General features: G+C 38.6%; 1 protein-coding gene across 4 annotated transcripts in view; it reads right to left on the bottom strand.

Annotated features, from left to right (window-relative positions):
• The window catches only part of TSC22D1 (TSC22 domain family member 1), a gene marked incomplete at its 5' end in the record, with an annotated part of 135,336 nt that extends 110,360 nt beyond the window's left edge, over positions 1-24,976 (bottom strand). For 3 of the 4 annotated variants that reach the window (XR_013824798.1, XM_079902677.1, XM_079902678.1), the window contains one exon: positions 22,104-24,976. Coding sequence is in view for 3 of the 4 variants with exons in the window: in XM_079902677.1 (XP_079758803.1) it covers positions 22,104-24,976 (2,873 nt within the window). Of the gene's footprint in view, positions 1-573; positions 6,414-22,103 lie in introns of those variants that run through there. The other variant, XM_079902679.1, reaches the window with a different exon arrangement.
• Between the last annotated feature and the right edge of the window lie 385 nt (positions 24,977-25,361).

The raw sequence follows: 25,361 nt of genomic DNA, 5'->3' as shown, positions 1-25,361 counted from the left end.
TAAGTAGCTTAAAAAGTCTTCAAATTTAAATTACCATGTATGTATACACACTACTATGTGCAAAATAGCTAGCTAGTGGGAACCTGCTGTATAGCACAGGGAGCTCAGCTCAGTGCTCCGTGGTGACCTAGATGGGGGGGATTGGCGGGGTTGGGAGGGGTCGGGGGTCCAACAGGGAGGGGATAGATGTGTACATATAGCTGATTCACACTGCTGTACAGCAGAAACTAACACACCATTGTAAAGCAACTATACTCCAATAAAAAAATAAAAATAAATTACCATGTATGAATTTTTATTCCTGCATAATAAAAATGGAAGGAATAAAATTTTCTGCTCATTTTCCCTAAAAACTTCCATAAGAAACAACGTATAGCACCATGAATATCCCTCTAACATTTTTTTGCTAAAAGTCAAATTATAAAACTCCCAAATAATATACCTTCACTTATAAAATCAGTTACAATATTCATACATAAACTTTTGTTTAATTTTGTTAACATTTATCGAGAGCTTAGCATACAGCAATATATTATGCATTATATATATATATATAAAATATATATTGCTTCATTTGATCCTCACAATAACTCAATGACATACACAGTACAATCATCACAGTTTTACCGATAAGGAAACTAAGGCACATAGTAAAGTAACTCGGCTAAGATCACACACCTAGTAGGCTGTAGAGCAGGAAACTGAAAAACCAGTTTGTCTCCAAGATCCTCAGTTTTCACTAATTTTATACTTTTCCAAATCATATTATTTTGATTAACAATTATTTTCTTTCAAAATACTTAGTATATGATAAAATGCTAGATTAAATGTTTTAAGTAGAATTCTGAAATTCTCTCCTTCTATTTCATTTAAACATAGATCAGTTGACAGTTATTTGCTTTGCCATTTCTATCAACCCAGGAAAGTTTGACAAGGCAATAAGAGTTAGAAATAAAATACAGCAAAACTCAATATCAACAACATAAATATCTAGGAACAACAGATGTTTCTACTGATACTAAAAGACCTGTATCTAAAACTTTGTTGAAAAGGTAATCCAAAATTCCTCTCATCTTTAAAGTATCTACAAAAAAGCAAAATGCAGAATTTTAATTTCTAGTTTATATGTCACATATCTATTGACCTGCCTAACAAATAAATATATAGGATACTCTCTTACATGTATAAAAACCTCAAAGAGTTTAATGAGTTCAATTACCTTAATGTACTTTAAAAATTATATAAAGTACATTATATAATTCTATAATTTAAGTCATCATTTGTTACAAGCATGATTAGAATAATGATCTAGCAATAACAAATTGCATTTTATTCTCTACTAATTCAGAGCTCAATTCTGCTACCCAGAGAACAGTCTTTAGTTTGTCACTGAGTGTATAATATTCAGTATGGACGTTGTAGTTGTCCTCAATTTTAATATATTTTAAATATTACTTACAGATAGCTTTCACTATATCTACTCAAATTCTTCTGTACACAAAGACAAAATCAAAGGAAGGTCACTCCCTTCCTCGTCCCAACCTGAGTCTAATAAAAATCAATATAAATACACTCATCTCAATGGAAGTATGGTATCAGAAGCACTCAGCACTTTATACAAGAACAGGATGCTTTCAAATTCTTTATCAATAAAATGGGGTAGGCTTTTGAAAAGACAGGACAAATATCTAATTACAAATAACACCTTTAATCTACCCTATTCTAAGTTATATAACTTGTCTGGCCATTGAGCCTGCAGTGACAAAAAGAAAGGCATAAGGCCAACACATCCATAAGTCTTAGACAGAGGGCATCCTGAACTTCAGGGCCCAGGTCAGTAAACCATCAGAAACTAAGAAAGCCTGTGTTTGTCAAATACTCATCAGGTAGTTAATATCTACACAGTAATGAAACTACAAACCAGAAAAATAAAAAATGCCTAACCTGATATGCTATATACTAAATTTAAATCCTGGAACAAACCTTTAATCCTGGTATTTTACCAACCATTCACAGCTTTCACAGCCGATTCTACTTTCCAAACATTTTGTAAGTAAGATTTTACAGTCACAATCCAGGTCTTGGAAAGGAAAATACTGCCAAAAAGAATATGGTGAAAAGGTACGAAGGGAAAAGAATATCACCACCATCAATAATCAACAATTTAAGAAATATGATTTGATATAAAACAGATACATGAAGTTTAGTTAACACTGTATGGGCTATCAACACAACTTTGCAAAGCCATCACAGATCTTGGGTTAAGGCCTTGAAAGTGCCACTGCTACCAGAACTCAAGTTTTCAGTTCAGCAAGTGAGAAAACGACAAATGTGGACATACCTCCTCGAAGAAATGAAATTCATGTATATTCCTTCACAGGTTTTAATAAGGCACTCCTTTAAATTTTACTCAGAATACCAGATTACAGTATTTCTGAGTAGGAAAAAAACCTTTTTCCGTTCTTCCTTCAAAACTTGAATCAAATCTCTGATACTGCCGAATGCAGCTAGTATTAATACTCTGAAAGTTCTGACTTCCTGCAGTTTTATGGCGGTCTATCTTCAAAGACATTCCCAAAAGAGCCAAAAAGACCTTAATCTACTAATACATCTTCAGGAACATCTCCAATACCCATTCTTTTCACTCCTTTGATAAATCCTTTTAGTTCCCAGAAGACTTCAATTTTTCTCAGAATTTGACATCCCTTTCGGTACTCCTTTCTTATTCCATTGCTCAAATAAGTGTAACGTGGGAAATGGATAAATGGGAGATGAGACTGTTTAATTGGCTCCTTTGTTAGCAATGTCAAGCTTTAACTCTAAAGCATAAGAAAAACAAAGTTAGTAAAATTTCTATATTTTACTAATGAAAGCATAGAACCAATTCTGATTAGCTTCCCTATCTTTGAATGTTTATGGAGTTAACTAGATTTCCCCCAGGAATATAGTAAACTCGTATGAAGGCCATCCCTAAGATCTGCAAACCATTCACAATGACAGGGCCAATTAAATGAGGCTGCAAATATGTCAGTGCTATACTTCTCAAAATATGTTCTTAAACTTCTGCCAGATGGTATATACTTGGTATATACTTTCACATGACAATTATATTTTTATTTCTAAAATAAATCAAATACTTACAGAAAAGAGGGTGGTAGAGCAGAAAAAGAACTGTTCACGTAGAATAATAAATGTAGAGATGGGATCCAGTTGAGGCCTGCCATCACTTAGCTATATGACCCAGAATATTCTCACATATAAAATGAAGCAGATCAATATTTCCCGAAGTGTATTCCAAAACACACCGGGTCTATAGGACATTAACAGGTGCTGTATGTTCAAAGGAGTTGGAGTCAATAAGTAAAACTGTCTCCCTTCTGCAGAATTTCTCAATCTTCAATAAACTAAAATGCAATGTCCATCTCTAAGATGTGTAAGTCAAAAAGCATTCCCCCAAATTCTTGGGCTCTAGAACTTTTTTTTTTTTTACTTGAAGAACTAGTATTCCCAAAACACTAGTTTTGAAACTTTTAAACTAGATTTCAAAATCCAGTTCAATGAATCTTTGAAACTTAAAAAACAGGTACTGACTCATTATCTTATTTAAAATAAACTGATTAACTCCATTCATTCTAAGGATGTAAGTGTTCAGTCCCATATGGGACCGAGCATGGAACAGATGGTCTTCAGGGCATTATGCCTGTCTAAAACAATCTTTACAATGAAAGAGTTTCAGAATCATTTGATTAGGGAAATGGTTGTATTCTGGAGTATCAACAAACTGCTACATGACACTACATTCCTTCTACATATTCCCTGCCCCCATTAAGAAAGAGGAAAGTGTGCTTTGTAACAACTTTTATTTCCGTAACTTTCAGAAGTTTGAAGCACTTCTCCAATAGTCAGATATAGTACTAGCATCCTGGGATTCAGCAAAAGAATTAATCCCTGATGCTTCCATTATATGTAATACATTCACTACGCTTCCATTATATGTAATACATTCACTACTCACCTTATGCATCTGGAATGGTGATACTATACACATTATTCTTAAGAGAAATGAGAAAGTAGTCACTCTTTTCCTGTAGGCATTAATTCTCTTATGGAGCCCAAGGTGAGACAGGCTACAACCAAAAATGTCACAAAGGCGCAGAATCACTTGTCTCGAAAGCTATAGTAGGGAGACAGTCTCTCAATATGTAGACAAGCTTTTAGTTTTAATTTACAGTGGGTAAGAAAGGAATGGAATCATTCTTATCCGGCACAATAAGAGCAGCCACCGTTTACAAAACTAAGAACTGAGCCAGGTGCATTACTTACTTCATCTCCTTTAATCCTCCCAACAACAGTGTAAGGATAGCTATTACTCCCATTTAACAGGTAAGGAAACTGGGCTTACACGTACATTTACAAAGGTCATACAATGAAGAGGTAGCATAAACAAGATCAGACGCCACATCTGATGCCAAGGCTAATGCTCATTAAACGCTACCTCATTATGCTCTATGCTCATTAGTCTACAGCCTAGATTAATCAACTTGTGTGAATAAAAAAGCTGTCATGCACATCACACACAGAACTAAGCATAATATAACTTGGGATAATTCGGAAGATATATCAAGATCTTAGGATATTTCTTCAGGGTACTAGATAAAACTCTTTAAAACCAAAATCATGACTTTTTTTCTTTGCATCCTTAGTACCTTTGCTCAGTGTTAACATACATAACAAGCATTTAATAAATATTTCTTAAATAAATAAACCAACACAATACCAAGAAAGAACAGAAATACTGTAAATGTAAAAAGTCTCCTGGGCTAACAGACAATGGCTTAACTAGTTTAGGTAATTTTTCTAAAATGCTTTATATAGCTAGATTTACAGATGGAGGCAACAAAACTGTTTAATAAATTATGACTATCACCAGATCCTCCTCCTTCCCTACCATCCCCTTTAATGGTCTTCTACTACCTTTCTATTTCTGTTTTTTTCTCCCCTATTCATGTTTTGAGCCTCTAACTCAGACCATTGGTATCAATGGCATTTAGGTCACATATTCATAAGCCCAAATATAGCACAACTAGGTTTTTGTTAGGCCAATGTGTCTACTTGTTTTTGCTTTTGCATATTGGATCGATTTCTTAAAAAGCTAACTGAAGCTACTGGTAGATCCTCATGGACTAAGAATCTGAATATAACTGGAAACATAACTAAACCTTTACATAAAGAAAAATCCCAAAGTGAGTCTGTTAGTTTGCCTATCCATTTCACAATGGTAACCTCACTTTCAAACACTCTCTCTTCAATGTGACCGGCCTCATGGATTGGGAAGAGTGGCAGATTTTTTTTAGGCTGTTGAAAGCATGTCAATAAGTAAAATGTCTAGAAATGCAATCAACTGTACAAGATGTGAAAATTACTGACTTTCAGCAGCTTTTCGCTATTTCATCTTACTGGAAAGTAAAATTATGGAACATGTGAGTAAGATTTATACTACATTACTATTAAATGATTAATTAAGCTACTATATCCTTTAAGATAAATCTTTACTGTTAACTACAATTCAAAAAAAATTCCAATTGCTTCTTTCTATAGTTCCAATGTTTGTAAATCAGGAAAAATATAATAGAAATTAAGGAAAGTAGCTTTATAAAAACTTTGAATTAATACGTAATACAATTGTCTTAGATTTTAAAAAAAATACACTTCCCCTTCTAGGTTAATGAGCGAAAAGACTAGATAAATCCTGTTTTTCAACTTAATATAAAAACCTTCATGTAAATTAGCATTTTCTTGTTCCAATAATAAGCATGTGATGTGAATCTAAGCTGTAACTGTACAGAATTAAAGATCTGAGTCACAATGTGCTATTATGATTGAAGTGATTAAAGTGAGTTTTCTACTTTAAAAAGTACTGTAATGTAATTTGATCACATGAAACAAAAAAAATAACATAAGTATCAACAGCTTGTAACACTTAAAGCTCACTGAGACCAATGGAAGGCTACCAGTCTGATTTATTGAAATGTTCATGTCATAAAACTTTATCTCTATATCAATTTATTATTCAGAAATTGATGCCACTTAAGCAGATTTCCCAAATTAAAAGTTTATTCTTCAGCAAAAACTTGGAAAGTTTAATCATTTTGAATAGAGAACGTATCGAGAAAAAAATAACTAAATTCAGATTGCGAGGATCATCAACGGGAGCACCAAGCCGCTGCACCACAGTGAGGAACCAACGAGAAGTGTCTAAGGCCAAATGGCTCCATGCTTGCAGGCTAACGACTGTTGTTTACAGTTGTCCACTGTCACCTCTTGCTGCTTATCAGTGGGCCATGGCAACCTCCAAAATGCTTCAGAATACAGTCACTGCTCGGTATCCACGGGGAAATCGGTTCCAGGACCACCTGTGGATACCAAATCCACAGCAGTATCAATACTACTGGCCCTTCCCATCTGTGGATTCCGCATCCTCAGATTCAACCGACCAGAGAATGGTTGAATCCATGGACGCAGAACCCACGGATACAGAGAGCCGAGTGGTACAAGCTTTGGAATCAAATCACCTAGTAGAATACTAGCTCCATCACTTAGTAGTCACGTGACCAAGCTACTTGACAATATTTCACCCACAGTAATATATCAGCCAGTAATACACTGAAAGAAATCTTAGAATCATCTGTCGTATAATCCTCAGGCTCCCAATGAATTTATCATCAATTTTATACAAATTTACAAAAAAGAAGAGTTAAAGAGGTTGCTAATCCAAATATTATTTACCTGCAATAAGCATTAAATATACTTGTTCCTAAAAGGATTGGGATGCAGTTTCGTGGTTTATTATTATGGGATTCACAAATGGAGGCAGAAAACTAGTTACGATACCTAGTTTGGACTTACCCTACCCTCCTCATTCTGGATCCACCCTTCTTCCCCGGAACCTCAAAATAGGTAAAATTCCTCATAATAAAATATATCCAGTGTACAAACATATAAATCCTGATGTCATATCAGAGAATAACTGGCAAATAATGTTTGGTAGATCCCCAAAGAGGAGAATAACACAATGAAGATAAAGAACAGCTTAGGAATCAGTCCAATCCCTTATTTCAAAATTCTGTGATATTATGGAACCTCCACCAAAGACAAGACACGGCACCATGCTTGACTCTGAAAGAGAAGTTAAGACAAACTGTACAGTGATCAAGCCTTTTAAAACAGGAAGAGAAGGAACGACCCAGACATGTGATGGCTCATTAGCACATGATCAGTGGACAGCACTATAGCCAAAACCAGGCATTCACTCAATTCGCCTCACCACGCTGCACCCAAAACAATACACTTGAAGAAACAAAAACCAAGCAAAAACGGTAACTACAAAGCAGCATTTCTTCCAAAATAAATTGGCTAATATAAGTTTCACTGAATACCATCTTTCAAAAGTAATTTTTAAAACATGAGAGTATGTCCCTCAATAGAAAGAGAATCCTTGTCATTGTTGAAAATACCAAAACAAAACTGTCTAAAAGGTCACAACCAAGCAAACAAAACTATATTAAGCATAAACAAAAACTTCCTTATGAAAGAGAGTAAGTGGTTTGGGTTATCCATTTCTAAAAAAAGAGATTAAAAACATCTGAAATGAGAAATCAGCTTTCCTAGATACAATTATTTGATTTACTGTGTTGAAAAACGTAATAAAGATATTTCAAAGGAAAAACTCAGGGGGGATAATATTATAGCAAAATAACTAATAAGTAGGTATCTATACAATACCTCATACAGAACAGGTAACTATATGTCACTTATTCATCAGTAATTTCACTAAAACTACAAATCATTAATAATAATTACTTCAATCTTAGCATCTATTAGGGACTTTTAATTTTACTACTGGAAATATTCTCTCTAATTTCTATCTGTAAAGGTCTAACATTTATTTATAAGACATTATGAATTTCATACAGAATAATCTTACCAGCCTGAAAGCTAGGAAAACATGAAACACTTGCCCTTACTTTAGAATAGGAAAAAAGCAACATGGAGCAGCATATTAATTTGTTGATGGTTAAATGATACAATGGAGGCAGACAACTAAAAATACTGTCTCTTTATACTTATCCATAGCTCAGTAGTTAACACCATTGGGAATGCATTCGTGTTCATGCTTCCTTAAAATAATATACAAAACATAATCTTTCAACTGGTGAACATTCAATACCGTATCAAATTTCTTTGGGGTTTTCTTAAAATTTCTAACTCCTACCTTGCTGTCAGGCTATAAACTGCTACTTTCCCAATGTCACCTTACATGCCTCAGAATCCCCTTTTTTTTCCCTTCTCCTCCCCTCATCTGCTTTAAAATGATAAAGCTAGTAAAATATAAGACTTGAAAAAAAAGTCTAAAAAGGACCAGAAATGCTATGCAAAAACAGTAAGGGAAAAAAACAAAACAAAACATAGCTTTCCTTTGTGACGGCAATTTCAAGCAGTTTTGGAAGCCAGAGCTGTGTCTAAAGGATTAGGTTATCCACTCTGGATAAGCGGAGTGTTACCATGTGTGGACCGCGTCCTTACCTTCTTAGCTTTCTTAATGAGGCCAGGGTCACTGGTTCGAACCACTACCTCAGATTACAACCACAAAGAAAATGTGCCTCTATTTCCACCAGTGACAGAAAAGGAATCACCGAACTTCTCACACCCCATTAAGGAAGGGAGCAACTAGACATCCAAAGTAGGGTCAGCACTTTCCTAAAACACAGCACGGATCAGGCCACTCTACAAAAACAAGAAGCATTCTCCATTCCAAGTCCAATTAAGTCCAAACTTCGCAATCCTGCCTTTAATTAAGGCTTTTCAAAGTTAGCCTTGCCTTCTACATTCCTGTATACAGACACTATCTCTTACCAACTTAGATTATGTCCTGTGTTCTCTTCTATAAATACTCCTCGTACCTTGAACCTTTTTGGTATGTTTTCTCCACTGAAGTGACTTACTAATCCCCATGGCTATCAAACTTCTCTCAAATGTCACCTCCTCAAAAGCATGTGATCGTTACCTTCTGTCTCCCAATACTGCTTTATTAGATCTCTCATGACACACCATATTCTACCTTGCCATACTTTTCCCATTTATTGGCTTTCTATCCCAAGTCATTCCCTAAAATGTTTCAAGAAGCTTACAAAGATAGATATAAATACTCTAAGATACAATAACTTATAAATGAGTGAGAAAACTTGACACAAAGGACCAGAAACAGAAGAGTCATATAAATTGGATCTGTTACCTGTTAGCTTTTCCTTTCATGTATATGTATACGTATATATACACATACACTTATTCTTAAATTCAATGTAGGCTCTCCTTAAGGATATAAAGAGTGCTATGCATATACACAGTCAATAAATTACATCCTTTCAAATACCCAGGAGATTCTGTAATCTAAGGATATTTTCAAAACATCCCTTTAAAAAATTACATTCCTTTGTATGTGTACCCACACATACATGTATGTATTCTCGAATTTTTTAAATGGCAAGCAAAATGAAACAATGCACCAAAATATAAAAGAGTAAGTTTTGTGGCACTTTAAATGTCAGTAAAATAATCAAATTACTCACATTTATTGTCAATGATAGCATTAATGCTTTTCTCATTTAAATAAATCTCTACCATTTCCTTTTGGTAGAGACCTAGGAGTGCTCAGGAGATAGGAAGAAAGAATTCCACCTCTTTCCAATGCCTGGAAGAGACTGGCAATGGAACCTCGTTAGTATGAAAAGAAAGCAGGTAGATCACTAAAGTAAAGAACCAATCCTAAACACTTAGTTCACCTTCACCTGCATTTCTATTCACTACCAAATATTTTGGGGACACATCTGCTTTGGATTATAGACACAGATAAACCCTATGAAAAGATTAAATTGCCAAAAATCCTACCTGAAGGTTATAACCACTTATCCTCAGACCTTTAAAATTGCAGCTATAAATAATAGCTTTCCTGGGAAATTAGGTTATTTTTTTTCTTTTTCAACACAAGAGAAACAAAACATTGCTTCAAAGGAAGAGCAGGTAGGAAGGTGAATACAGTATTTTTATAAACTGAGAAATTTTGCTAACCAAAGCGTTCCTGTACTGAATCATTTTACAATGGAAATCACTGTCCCCCTAATTTCTTTCATTCATTAACAAATAACAGAAAAACATAATTTCCTAAGTTCTCCTCCCTGTTCCAAGCATACCCCCACTCCAATCCAGATTACGGATTCCTTTGATACTAATTTTCCCTGAACATCAGTTAGTTAGCAAGTGTTGAGGGCAAAATCACTCCCCAATTTAATCTTCAGTCACTTCCTTTCACCTCCTTAACTTACTCCATTAAGCCCAACTGTTGCCTTAATTATGCCCAGACTGTTCTCCTTATTTCCTCCCATTTTTATTAACCCTCTCCTGCCTCAAACTTTCTCCTTCAACTCAAGACTTCTGAAAAGTCAGTTCAAACAACACTGCTTTCCTAACCTACCAAAGGTCAATTCTATCCCATCTGTGAACTCTGAATGCAATTTCCTGTGTCATTTTGGAGGCTAGCGTTCCAGGTACAGTCTAAGAAACGTTTTGTAGCACTATGTCAGGAATTCACGTAGCCTCTCTGAACTTGTTCCTCTACCTATAAACCAAAAGTTGAATGGGATCTAGATTTCCAGCTCAAAATTTCTGATTCATTGATTTCGTGTTGTTTAAAAGCGTTATTTAGCTCTTATAATTTCCCCATGTATATGCAGCATACACTGCTTGAGAACAAGAACCATGTTAGATTCCATCTGTGCCCACACCATTACTAGATATAATGATTTACACCTAGTACCTACTCAATAAATATATCCATCTGATAGGCCAGTGAGGGGGAGACAGAGAACTTAATGTAATAGGTACAGTAACATATCCGAGAAGAACTGAACCTTACTCCTATCAAAACTGCTATGCAATAATGGTAACAGGATGGCAAAGTATTTGGCAATAATTATATCCCTTTCCCAGATGATTGTGGGGTAGGTTTTTGCCACACGTCTGCACTCACTTATTCAACAAATATTTCAGAACATACCATGAATCAGGTTATACTGCATGCAGTGGAAATACAGAGGTAAAAACAGATGGGTAACATCCTTACTCGCAAGGAGCTTACATTCTGGAGTACAAGAACAAGAGGAGCGTCCCTACCCGAACTTCCAAGATCAAAACAAGAGTATCTGAGGATATAATGAGTTAAATATCTGCAGCTCCCAGTGCCTTCCAGTGTAGGAAACAACAGTCAGAACACCTTGGTTTTGATCATATCCTACAGAGACGGCAGAGCACAGAAGTCATTAAGAGCACAAAATCTAGACCCAGACTGACTGGATTTAAATCCCAGCTCCCACTTACTAGCTATGTGACCTTGAATAAGTTAATCATTCTATCCCTCAATTTCTTTACCTGCAAAATGCGGATAATAATGGTACTTACACCTCATAAGGTTGTTCTGAGAATTAAACAAGTTGATATATGCAAAGTGCTTAGAACAAGCATATAACGAGTACCATAATTTTCAACTACTCCTACTACAACTGTTACTACTACTATTATTACTAAATTGTTGTAGTCTGTCCATGAAAAGCTAAAAACAGCATACGACACATGGTAGGAGCTCAATATTTAATTAGTGACGGAATAAATGAACCCAAGACTCAGTTTCTTCCTCTGTGAAAATGGAACAAAAGCATCCTGTCCATTTTAGGACATGGGCGTCCCTGTTGGCTCAGTGGTTAAGAATCCGCCTGCCAATGCAGGGGACACGGGTTCAAGCTCTGGTCTGGGAAGATCCCACATGCCGTGGAGCAACTAAGCCCGTGCACCACAACTACTGAGACTGTGCTCTAGAGCCCACGAGCCACAACTACTGAACCTGAGTGCCACAACTACTGAAGCCCGCACGCCTAGAGCCCGTGCTCCGCAGCAAGAGAAGCCACCGCAATGAAAAGCCCGCGCACGACAATGAAGAGTAGCCCCTGCTCGCTGCAACTAGAGAAAGTCTGCAAGCAACAACGAAGACCCAACACAGCCAAAAAAAAAAAGTCCTGAAAAAAAAAAAAAAAATTTAGGACTGCTATGACTCAAGAGTATATAATCTATTTCAGAGTTTTGTTTAACCCCCCCAATCATACAAGAGGCAGGTTTTATCACTATCACCACTAGAAATTTATCACAGCCATGTGTTAGCAAAAAATTAATGCTAGATAGTATTTCAATTGTACGTTTATATGTTCCTAACTAGTCAGTATGCTGTTTGTTACCATATAAATATACACTAACCCTGATAACCAAAGAAATTAGATAACTAGGTGAGCTGGGAGAGAATGAAATCTTATCAACAATGAGTAATTTTATAATCAATCCATCCATCTACAATTTACTCAAAAAAGGAATACTCAGGCATGTACACAGAGTGTCAAGAGTTCCTCAACTTAAGTAGTGACCTGATATTACAAAAATAATCTGGGATGCCTGGGAAAATAAGATGCTATCTCATCTGTCTCATCCCCATGAAGCTCAAGAGCACCCTTTACCCTATGGCTCAGTGAACGAGAAAAGGCAATACCATTCACCATGACCTAAAGTTAATTCTTTAACAAGATCAAGCCACAATCGATCTTCTCCCCAGTCAACACAAATATGGTTTTAAGCCAAACAAGGTTTAACACTGGTATGTCCACGAAAAGAATATGACAACATTTAAAGACTCTCAGAACTAGCCTCTGATGATCACCCCACTACAACATCAGATTCTATATTTTCCCTTCTGTTTTTAATTACCCCAACCTTAAAAGTAAAGGCCTCATATCTTAATACTTTTTACTCCCATTTAATACCCATATATAATCAATTAAAATGATTGCTAATTCTCATCACTGCCAAATCTCTTCCATGGTTCTTTTCCCTTCATAGAATCCATAACTTACTAGTTTAGTAACAATCACTTGTTGTCACTACAACGACCATAAGTAAAACAGATCAGTCAGATCAAGTAATTAACTCAATGCTTACTACACTGTCTAACAAAGAAAACTCCTTTAATACAAACAAGTGGCATTTCACCAGTTAAATGCTTATATTTTAAACAGCTGAAACTGCAAAGAACTTCCAAGGTAATACTTAGATATTTGAGAATCATTTATGCTAAACAGCTGAACCAGTCAAAAGGCGATAAGAATACTGACATTCTAATTTAGAAATAAGTGGGGTTTTTTGTTTGTTTTATTCAAGTTGGAGAACTTCTACTGTCATAAACATATGTAAATACAAAATAAACATACAATGCTTGTTAAAAGCAGCAACTAAGCATTGCTTTTTTGCTCAAAATACAGCAAAAAAGTAATCAATTCTCAATCATCTCTATTAAAGGAGAAAATAGTGATAACACATGATCTATAAAGAACTTATTTAACTTTCAAATATATCATAATAGTGTTTTTAAAAAGAAGCTGAACTTATGCCAATATTAAAAAATTTTTTCTTCAGTTATCCATTAAGCAGATTTTTACTGAGTACCTACTGTAAGGCACTGAAATATACTTTGGATATATAGTAGCAAACCAAACATCTCTGTTCATGAAGCTTAAAATCATCAAACAGATAATCCCCCAAAACAAAAACTAATTATGCAATACAAACTGTACTGGCACTATAAAAGAACAAGGTGATCTTAAACAGTATTAACAAAGAATCTAAGTTTAGGTTGGTATGTCACAGAAGGCCTCTCAAAGTGACAGTGAGGCTTAAGGAGGAATGGAGGGAAGGTGACACAGCGCACGCCAAAGCCTGGAGGAGAGAGCAAGAAAGGATGGCAACCCGAGGAATCGAAAGGAAGCAGCTGGGACACAGAAAGGGAGGGGGAAAGTGGCATGTGAGGCCAGAAGTGAGCAAAAGCAAAATGTAATTACCTTACAAGAAATGGGAAGGCTTCAGGGGTTTGGGGGCAAGTGAGAGACCTGAACAGCCTTCCGTTTTAAGAACATCACTCTGACTACAAGACATAAAATCAGAGAAAGGCAAGAGTGTATGCAGGAAGTTGGTGAGGAAGCTACTGCAGGGCTTTAAGAGCCGACTATGTTACCTTAGACTAGAGTGGTGGCAACACAGATGGGGAAAGAAAAGATAAATTCAAGATATATTTAGAATGTAATGGTCAGAATGCAGAGGGTGGGGGAAAGGAAGCTATCAAGAACGACTCAGGTTTCTTAAGTGAAGAACTAGAGTAAGAAATATTTATTAAAATGAGCACGACTAAAAGAGAAATTTGACAGGGTACGTAATGAAGAGGTTAAGCTTATGATCTGTTGAGACTGAGAGGCTGTGAGAATATAAGCAGAGATAACAGGAAGGCAGAAGACCGTAGCAGTCTAGAGCTAAGAAGGGAAGTGTGGGCTATGATGTGCATTCAGGAGTTGAGAGCATACAGACCACAGAACAGCAGATCACCTAGGGAAAAGGGAAAAGGCAGTAGGTGGGAAGAGGACTCAAATCCAAACAAACTCCAATGTTGAGAGTCTGATAGAGGAGCTGAACTGAAGGAGAATGAAAAGGAGTGGCCAGAAAGGTGGGAAGGAACTAAGCAGGATATCACTGAAAGCAAAAGAGAGTGGGTGTTTCAAGGAAGGAAAACAAAGATCAACTAGACCTATTGAGACTGAAAGGTCAAGTAAGATTTTCAGGTCAAGCTGACTAGTAAGGAAGAAGTGAAGGGTTGGGGAGAGTGGGACATTTGAATATATGTGACACTAGGAAAAAAGTCAACCTGGAATCCAAAACATTATAGATCATTCTTTTCAAATAATGTAAACATCCTTTATCATTTTTTTCCCTCATGTAATTTATTTTAATAAGCCATTAAAGCATATTCTTACCATGATATTAAAACCTAACGACACGGTGACACAGCAAAAACCAACCAGGGTTCTGATATTGTCACACAGGGCATGCTCTGCAGTTTCATATTTTTAAATTGAACTTTCTAAATAAGAAATAAAATCTACATGTTTTGCAATTCTGAAGTCAACGTTACAAAGACAGAATTTAAATTATTAGAAAATTAAAATGGTTTTCCTGAAGAGATAATTTTCATACAACTTCCCCCAAAAATGTTAAAATTAATTCATTTAACATGTCTGTCTACTGTATTCCAGGTACACCACTCTTACGACTTTACCCACTTTTTTCTCACCAAGGGCTCTTACGTAAATGTTGGTATGTTCTATGACAATCCCATTATTTGTACTAATACACAAGTCAATAAAGCCTGCCCTTTTTCGGGTTTTCGGCCACTCTGTTATTACTTATGGGCATCACCCTTACCTCTCTGTTGGCTTTATGAGTAGTAGAAACAGTGCCAGATTTTGAATTGGAAAAATGGCTTTTAAGCCTACTGTTTACTGTTATGTATACAACTTTACTGTTACGTATATAACCTGACACAGCTTACTTGGCTTCTCTAATAAACTAAGTAAGCTTCAGTCTATTCACCAGTAAATTAGAAAAAAACTTAATTCACAAGGATGTTGAGTGGTTAAATGTGACAACAAATATTAACTGAATCTAATCCTAACATTCTTAATCACTTCTGTGAATTGAACTACCAAGTTATATGCCATTATTATTTCTGCTGAATATAAGCCAAGCAATTCCACTCAAAATTTACGTACTAGTTATAGATCAAATCTTGGAGCATGAATTGTTAAAATTAGTAATATTCTTTACATTTAACAGTGCAATATTCTACAACTGAAATAGATGTGTAATGTTAAATGCACATCTATTTTACACTCCTTTCCTAAAAGCCCCACTGAAATGACAGAAAAGGAATTTCTTAAGATATAAAGCCATAAACCCACAAAAACTGAGAGAACGGGTAGAAAAGACAATAGCAACAAAAATTTGGAAGCTGGAAAGCAGATGGTTGAGTGACAAATGACTTATTTAGCAAACACTAGGAAATCAAATCTTTAGCAAACAGTGGGGAAAGCCAAGAACAAACCCAATTTAAACTGTAAAATCCCCAAAAGACTCAGGAATTGGCAGTTACCACATACATCTGAAGTGGGATGTGGGAGAGAGAGAGTGCTTAAAATAAGGAAGATTGTTTAAAAGTCTGTTTAAGAAGCCACCAGCCCTACAAATCCCAACGGCCCCTCCCCAGCCCCAACAAAAAACTGAAAATATATTGTCTGGTGAATATAAAACACAAGATCCCAGGACTGAGGAAATGAGGCACAAAAGTATGCAGGAGAACATACTGAAAACAAGCTGACTGAGTGAAGAGACATATACAGGGATGCTCCACCAGGTGACCATAAAGCAAAGCTAACGAGACTCTCAGAATTTTGAATCAGCATTTTACTCCCCTACTCTCACACACAACCACCATCTAAGGAAAGGCTACAGCACAAAAGATAAAGACCGAACAAATAAAAACTAAGAAAGCTAAAACTGGAGGACACAGATCACACAGGGATCAGACAGCTAAGAGAAAGTACTATTGTTACTAGAACAGGACAGATATTATTTAAAAGGACCAAAGACAAAAGCTCTTGGAAATCAAATACATGATAATAGATGGAAACTCAACAGAAGTAAAGCAAAAAGAAAAAGAGATGGCAAATACGAAAGAAAATGTGCGAAAATTAGAAGACTGGTCAAGAAGGTCCATTATCCCAATAAAAGGAGTTTGAGAAAGAAAAAAGAAATTGGAAAGAAATAATCAACAACCTCATTCAAGAAAAAGTCTCAGAATTAAAAGATGTTTCCAGACTGAAAGGGGACACCAGTACTCAGCACCCTGAATGAAACAAAACCCACATAAGAACCCATCATCATAAAATTTCAGAACACTAAAAACAGATACAATTTTAAAAGCTTTCCGAGATTTAAAAGAAAGAGAGAAGGGATGGAAAGAGAGAATAAACAAGAGTGTAGGGGAAAAAAAGAAAAAACAAAACACATACACACAGGTCACATGTAATATATATAAGGAATCTGAATGGCTTCAAACTTCTCAAAAGCAAAGTGGAAGCTAGAAAGCCATGGAGCAAAATTATAAAATAATACAATTTCCAATCCAGTATTCTTTACCTAACCGAAGAATCAAACAAGTAACAGGGTAAGCTAAAGCCATTTTAAAACATCAAGTGAGCCAAGAATGAATAATGACATGAGTCACTGGAAAATGGAGATCCAACCACAGAAGACAGTGAAAGGAATCCCACAAATATTAATAGTTGCATACCAAGTCTAAAAGGCAATCAGTCCAGAATGAAGCTCAGAGAAATATCAGAGAGACTTCCTCAGGAAGATAAAATTGATAACAGTACCTGATATGTCTGAACATCTCAAGGGACATTTGATGAAATGATGAATCAGTGATTACTACAGAGAAAATTAAGGGGGGGCCAGGTGGGTGGAGACAATGAATTCCAGCCAAATCACCCTATGGTAAAGCTAACAGTCAGCAAGTCACATTGAGAACTTCTTATCAGCTCTTTAGTCTCCTACACTTAAGTACAAGCAGAGGACCTAGAATTGCCAGACATCTGAAGAAAGGCTCTATCATAAAAGGTTAAGCCCAAAACATACAAAAATGGGGAGAAAGGCAACTTGGAGGAAACAGATGATGACAGATGAAACCTTGGGGTGGGGGAACCTGCTAACATTTCTAAATGCTAAATAGTGTAAGAAATATATATATATAAGTGTACCACACATACTAGATGGCTGGGGTGGGAGGAGGGAGGCAAGTACAGGACATTAGACAGGATAGGAAAAGTAATCATATTTTACAAGAACACTGAATAATCAATAGTGATGCAATCGTAACTATTAAGAGAAGGAGGGACCAGGAGGAAGGAGGACCAACTGAGTAGGTCATGACAAAGTTAATCTTCATTTTCTACCCACAAAGTTAATAAAGCCAAAAACAAAAGCAAGGATGGACTTCCCTGGTGGCGCAGTGGCTAAGAATCCACCTGCCAATGCGGGGGACACGGGTTTGAGCCCTGGTCCGGAAAGATCCCACATGCCACGGAGCAACTAAGCCCGTGTGCCACAACTACTGAGCCCGCGCGCCTAAAGCCCGGCTCCGCAACAAGAGAAGCCACGGCGATGAGAAGCCCGAGCACCCCGACTATGGAAAGCCCGCGCACAGCAACAAAGACCCCATGTAGCCAAAAATAAAGAAAGAAGGAAATGTATTTAAAAAAAAAAAGTAAGGAGTATTTTATTTAACACACACACATATATAGGGCATATGAGTTAGAAACAGTTCTAAGGGCTTTGCAAATGCATTGAATTCTTATAACAACCCTATGAGGTAGGTACTATTTTCCTCACTTTTTAAAATGAGCAAACTGAGGCACAGCGAGGTTAAGCAGCTAGTAAACAATAGAGGATGGATCAGACCTAAGCAGTCTACTTCCAGGGTCCATGCTCCTAACCACCTGGCTATGTTGCACATCTAGTAGCAACACAAGCAGTTAGAGACTAGGAGGTAAATATCACAGTCATCATCTAAAAGAGGTGAAAGTGATTGCTTCTGGGAAATGAAGCAGGCAGGAAGCTTCTGTTTGTTTTGATAACCATGTAAACTATTTGGCTCTTTAAACGGTGCAGGTATAACCTAAATAAAAATTAAAACTTATAATTTAGTATTTTACAGTTAAAGTATTTTATCTGATGCTACCATCCTAAGAAGTAGGCAAAATGAGTATTATTCCTACTTGATAAGAAAACTCATTCCTCTTTAGTAAATATGAGGGCCAACTCTACAACAGTCACTGCATTTAAAAGACAGACATCAATTCACCTCAAGGTATGAAAAGGCAAAAGAGGTAGAAAAAGCAAGTATTTTCATTCATTTCTTTTCACTTTGTTGCATTTAACTATATGATCCTACAACCTGAACAGCTGTGCTTAAGGTGAGAGAGAATACAAATATAAATCATGATAGAAAAAGCAGAGAAAGGTCTGCTCATTAATCGGTTCAAAAAAGATTTAGCTCTTGCCCTTGAGGAACTCACAGTCTTGTGGGGAAAATGGGTAAACATAATTCAGACTGAATGTGTGCAATGCCTTGACTAGAGGAACACTAAAAAGGGCTAAGGAAACAACATTCCCTGGGTGAAGAGACTGCTTCAGAGGGAACATCTGAGCTGAGCCTTGAAGGAGGAATAGAAGTTTGACCAATTAATTTCACAGAAGAGGCTGTACTAACAATCACAAAACACTAGACTATACATCAGTGTAAAATACCTGTGTCTTCCCTGTGTTGTAAAAATAAGTTCACATTAAAGGTTAACGTGAGACATTAAGAACTTTTTAATGAGAATGATTTTTAAAAATCTAGATACATAATCTTAATGCCTGATCCATGTTTCTGATCTTCATAGTCTCTACCAGTAGCCAACTGGAAGCATTTTCCACATGTGTTAGAAATATTTTAAAATTTAAAGTGTTAGAATATATTTCAAAAGATGACTAAAGAACAACGAATCTTCATTTGTCCTACCATCCAAAAGTTTTATTGTTAACGTGTTTCCTAAGTCGTAATACTGAAATTACAATGTACTCTTTTCTCCTATGGGAGACTAATAGGTGACCAAGCCCAGAAGACACAAGTGACACAGAAACTAACATGGGAAGAAAAAGTAAAAAACACTTTAAAAAAATAAATAGAAACTCATTATCACTTTTTTCTCTTGCAGATATTCTCAAATTCCCTTCCAAGAACCAATTTAAATGAAACATTTCTTTTTCCGAACTACAGTCGTAAAAGAAATAATCTGCAAGAAAGCACAAAGAAAATAATATACAAATTTACCCTATCTGACCTTTACAGGTATTTTAGGGGTCATTTTGATTTCTCAGAATTTAAAGGATACCTCTGAAAAAAAATTTTCTGGTCTTGACGACTTGACTTTGATGTTAACAAAGGCTCAAATATGTAGCTCACTCAAAACAGGTACAGTCAACTCCAGTTACTTTATACCAATATTTAATCATATGTCTCAGTATCTGTTTTTGTCCCTTTAATTTCAAAGCTTCCTACATAATTTGCCCCTCGTTAATGTTCCTCTCAGTTACTATATGGAAAAATTAATTTTGTAGTAATATCTTAAACGGGGACTCTATCTCTACAGTTAAAAACCGAGCTGTAAAGTCTCCTGACTTTAATCATCTGGAACAGCATGTTGTGGAAAGCTCTATCATGCCCCACCACCAGGAGGAAAACAAAAAAGGAGAGAGTCATGCCAGGAGACCACAAACAGTAATTGGCAAAAATCATGGCAGGTCTGAATTCAAAAATATGTGGTTTGCATTTGTGTATCTGACCCATCTTTTATTTCTCTAAATTTAGCAACCACATAATGGACCCGTGGGCTTTACTCAGATCACACCCTTTAAATTTAGAACTTATTAATATTTGGGGTAAATAATTCTTTAAAATTACAGATAAGTATTAGCATGATTTGATACATTTAAAGGTTTAACAATAATTATAATAGGACTCTTAAAGAAACCACCTCCTAGAAGAGGTCTATCTTTTAATGTACAGTTTTGCACACATGATACTGAATACATTCGGCTAGGTAACGAGATTTTAATTATGACTTAGAAAAGTAATAAAAATCTTGAAAGACAAGACTTTAAATTATTTCAATTAATCATGCCTTTACCTTATATCTTCTAAGTAACTAAAAAAAAAAACAAAAAACATGAAAACCTCACTGAAACATTAGGCCTTTGTTTTTCTAAAACTGCAATTCTTTTGAAATATGCTCAATATTTCCAAAGGGAAAACCACAGATATACATTTTGAATGTAAATGTTCCAACTGGTTTGATAAAAGTTCAATCTCAAAAATCTCCAACTAATACTAAAATAATTAAGTATCTTTCAAGCTTATTCAAAGTTCCACAGTGAAAATGAATAGCCTTTGTCATAACTCCTATATTATTTTGATCAAGGTTAGTCAGACTGGCAAATTTGTGAAAAGAACATTCCTTTAAAAATCAACTTAGTTTAAAGCCATGTAGTAGCATGAGATTTCACAACTTTTCTAGCTAGCCAGCTTCAAAGACACAATTGGATTCAATAAACATGATTATCACATTATTTCCAATCCAATTAAGAAAACGCTGGTTTAATAATGTACTTTAGGCTTTATGTATTTTTTTGGTAAGAGAAGAGGAGAACAGGTGGGGTAGACTGTAGGAGCGCAAAGTCGGTTTCATGTCTCTATAAATTCAACCCTCCAAGACTTTGTTTCTTTACCCTTTAAAATGGCTACCACCTTGATCTACTATGCAAAAGGAAAAATGCACAGCATACTACTATCAACGATAAATCCGGTTATTTTTAAGAGTGTGTGGCCTCCTACCCCACGAAACACTTTTTAAGATTCCCATTCCTTTACTGTTCCAATGAAACGACCATTAGATAAGTACACAAAAGTTGGGCAATTAGTTTGAGGGCAACCTGTATAACCCAGCTTAGGTCATCTTTCCTGTAATATCTGATGAGGAAAAGCAGCTAACGTTATCTTTCACAGACTAAGAGCAAACACAGTAGAACTTTAAAGGGTTGTCCTGTCCAGTAAAGGAGAAACAAATGTGGGAACCACAACCTCCCCTCCCGTCCCCAAGAGATGATCATAATGATTTTAGGAACTCAAAAGAACAGATTAACTATTAGATGGGTCAGCAAAAACTAGTAACTCTAAAAACCATTTTATAAATAACAAAACCACTTGGTGCTCCCAAACCTATTCTTAATGCTCAAAAACTATCCTGTCAAATAGTGTTTACACAATACTTACACCACTTCCTGGCCAACTAGTTTGAGACCACTCCATCACACTCTTGCTCTAGAAAACTTACCAGAAAAATGCAGTTTCACATACAAAAAGGAAGAAATATATAACGCTTTAGACTGATCTTGTGCATATACATAGCTACTAAAATAAATTGACTCTGCATCTGCTGAGTGTCTGCAGAAACATGGCATGACCTTACCTCTCATCCTCGCCATCCACCAGGGGAGTCGTCAGCGGTAGCACCTTCAACGGGAAAAGAGAAGCAGAGGCTCCTAGGCTGCTGCTACTCCCATCGGAAACTGCCGACATGCCCCCACTGTCACCACTGATAGTCTGAGGTAAGCCAACTAAGGAGGGTTCCGCTGGGCGCCTGGCATCTTCAATTTGGCTTCCAATTGCCTGAGCTAATGATTGTGCAGAGAACTGAGTAGAACTTGGTATCTGCTGCGCCAAAGGCAAATTTATATTAGGTGCTGCCATCAAGGGAGGCTGACTAACACTTTGAACCAAATTACCATTTTGAGTGGCAGGGGCTTGTGCTATATTCTGTGATGGAACCAAGTTTGTTGGGACAGAAGGCATTCCAGAAGGCCCAGCTGAACTAACCTGATTCGTAACAGAAATACTGCTAGCAGAGGGCAAAGGACTGACTGCAGGCAACTGCTGCGAAACAACTCCTGGAGCTACTGACTCTACTCCTTGCGGCTGGGGAGGCACAGTTAACAAGGTACTCTGGGGTGCAATGACCAACTGTTGAGGAAGGCTTGAAGCACTAGCTTGAACTCCCTGATGAAGAATCGCAGCCTGAGCGGGTGGAACTACCTGTGAAGACGGAGGAGCACCTTGCGGGATAACTGAAGGTGTGACTTGGGCAGAGGGCTGCTGCGCTGCCGTAGGTAGGTTTGTCTGTTGACCAATATTTGCAATTTGACTGCCAGGAGGTACAGCAGATACTGCCGTCTGCGCCTGGCCAGCGGGTTGGCCAGCTGCCCCGGCGGGCTGCGCCTGGACTGCTGCGGGCTGCACTGGCAGCTGGATGCCCTGTGGCTGAGCCACAGGAATCCCCGAGGTTCCTGCTCCCACCCCCGCAGAAGTGGGCTGTCCAGAGGACACTGCCGTTTGCAGAATCGGCTGCTGCTGAACATACTCGGAAGCAGGATTCGGAGTCACTGACGGGCCATGGCTCGGGGCCACCGACGGCTGCTGTCCATAGTGTAACTGCTGGGGTGATGTGCCTGGCAGGGGTGCTTGCGCCGGAGGGGCCGCCTGAGAATACGGCAGTTGGGGCTGAGCCAGGCTGGAAACGGAAGGCTGCTGACCTAGAGCTGAAGTTACACCCACCACGCTCACAGGTGATGGCTGGATACCAGCTGCAGCACTGAGAGCGGCTTGCAGAGGTACTGGTTGAAGACCCTGCTTCTGCTGATAGCTCAGTTCTTGAGACTGCAACTGCGCTTGCGAGATCTGTGACTGAGAAATACTCTGTGGCATACTAACTGCTGAAATGCCCGCCGGAGCAGCGCTACTGAAGTCCATCTGCGGGAGGGCGACACCTGGAAGAGCGGGCGGCTGCTGCACCACGGCAGCTGGGGCCCCCATCTCTCCGCTTCCCACACTCTCCGTGTAGTGGCTCAGCGTGCTGACACTGCTGCTCACTGAGCTCCCGCTCGTGCTCTCCCTCTCAGAAGTCACTTCTGTCGGGTTTTGTTTTACGCTTTCCACTGCTTTATTTATCACCACCCCTTCGGCGGTGGGGGCAGCGTTTTCTTTCTCATAGAACTCGGTGCAAGTCCATCTACCTTTTTTGAAGGGCTCAGAACTCGAATCTAACTTCACAACTCTGAACCTGGACGTGTTAACTGTTGGCTGTTGCTGCTGACTTGAAACTGATCCTACAGTCATCCCTGCAGCTGCACTGGCAGTGCTGTTAATGAGAACGGAGGACGAAATCGTACCGTTGCCCAGGCCGCTCAAGACAGTCACGTTAACACCGCAGCTCACTCCAGGCCCAACGCTCACACCGGCAGCACTGGGAACGTTGCTCGCACTTAAATTAGCATTAGCAAGCATGCTGCTGGTCACGTTAGGATTAAAACCGCCCACAGCCGTAATGTTAACATTATTCATCGTATTAGTACCTGTAACAGAATTTATACCTATACTGCCGCTTGTACTCGGAGCACGGATACTAGTCATTACAGATGCAGGTGAGCCACTCGATGATACGGCAGAAGTTGGTGCAACTGGCATAACAGTGTCAGAGCTTCCAGTTGTAGACAGTTTTCTGGATACTGGGCTTGCGGGCGGCCCTCCCGGAATGGGTGTACTGGCCACACTGGCATGGGATGGATGGTGGTGCCCGTGATGGAGGTGGTGCCCATGATGAATGTGAGGGTGGTGATGGAGGGAGTGGGGATGAGCATTCCCATTGATTACAACATTCTGTTGTGGAAGGTGAGGCAAATGAGGCTGAGGAAGGGGGGGCTGGTTGGGAGAGACTGCCCCAGGTGTCTCGGCTTCCTGGAAGTTATTGAGAGTTTCTTCTGAGGAGCTGCGTTCAGGCTCCCCTAAGTCGGTAGCCCTGGAAAGTGACACATCAAGGATCTCGGAAGACGACAGATCTTCTGTGTGAGATTCATCCAGATCATCGTAGCTTTCGGTGTCCTCTGCGATGCTGTTGTTAGAGCTGATGCTAGCGGAGATCTGAGCCGGGGTCACGCTCGTTATCTGGAAGCCACTTTTCTTTTTCATTTGAGTTCCGCCTGGCGCAAGAGGCTGTGCCTGCAGCTGAGCCTGCGAAAGGAGGTTCAGGCTTTGTGGAGGCGGAGGCTGTGGTCCCGACAGAGAAGATGCTGCAGGAGGTGGCGGCTGGAGCAGCGACGGAGGCGGAAAATCCTCGGAAGATGGGGCACTACTACCAACGCCGGTACCTGCTGCACTGAGAGCAGAGGCGCTGCCACCACCACTGCCCCTTCGAGGCAACATTGCCGGGTGCGCCATCTTCCTAGCACTAATGTCTGCAGCGGCCGAGGCCGCGGCCGCGGCGGCGGTGGACTCGGGCGGCTGGTGCATTGTGCTGGGTACCGGGGGGCGGAGGAGGCGAGTGCAATTTCCTTCGGCACCGTAATCTTTGTATGCAAGACGCCGAGGAGGAAAACGGGACCTGACGCTCCGCCCGGCGCGATTCCTCCTCCTCCTCCTTCTCAGCCGAAGGCGCTGGCCGCTTCTGCCTTCGAGGGCGAGCTTCGGGAAGGGAGGATGAACGAGGGTGAACAGAACAGCCAGGGACCCGAAGGGGGGACCCCTTCAGTCCTTCGCCATTCACTTTCCCCTCTAGCCTCACACCCCCCTTTATATTCCGCTTCACGTGGGGTGCGGGGAAGGAGGGAGGGGAAGACCAGGGGAGGGGGGAGGCTAGGGGAGGGGGTGGGAAAGCCGAGAAATGCCCACCTTCTCC

Source organism: Stenella coeruleoalba (assembly GCF_951394435.1).
Source record: "Stenella coeruleoalba genome assembly, chromosome: 18".
Taxonomy (NCBI): Eukaryota; Metazoa; Chordata; class Mammalia; order Artiodactyla; family Delphinidae; genus Stenella; species Stenella coeruleoalba.
This window is presented reverse-complemented; position numbering and strand designations above follow the sequence as displayed.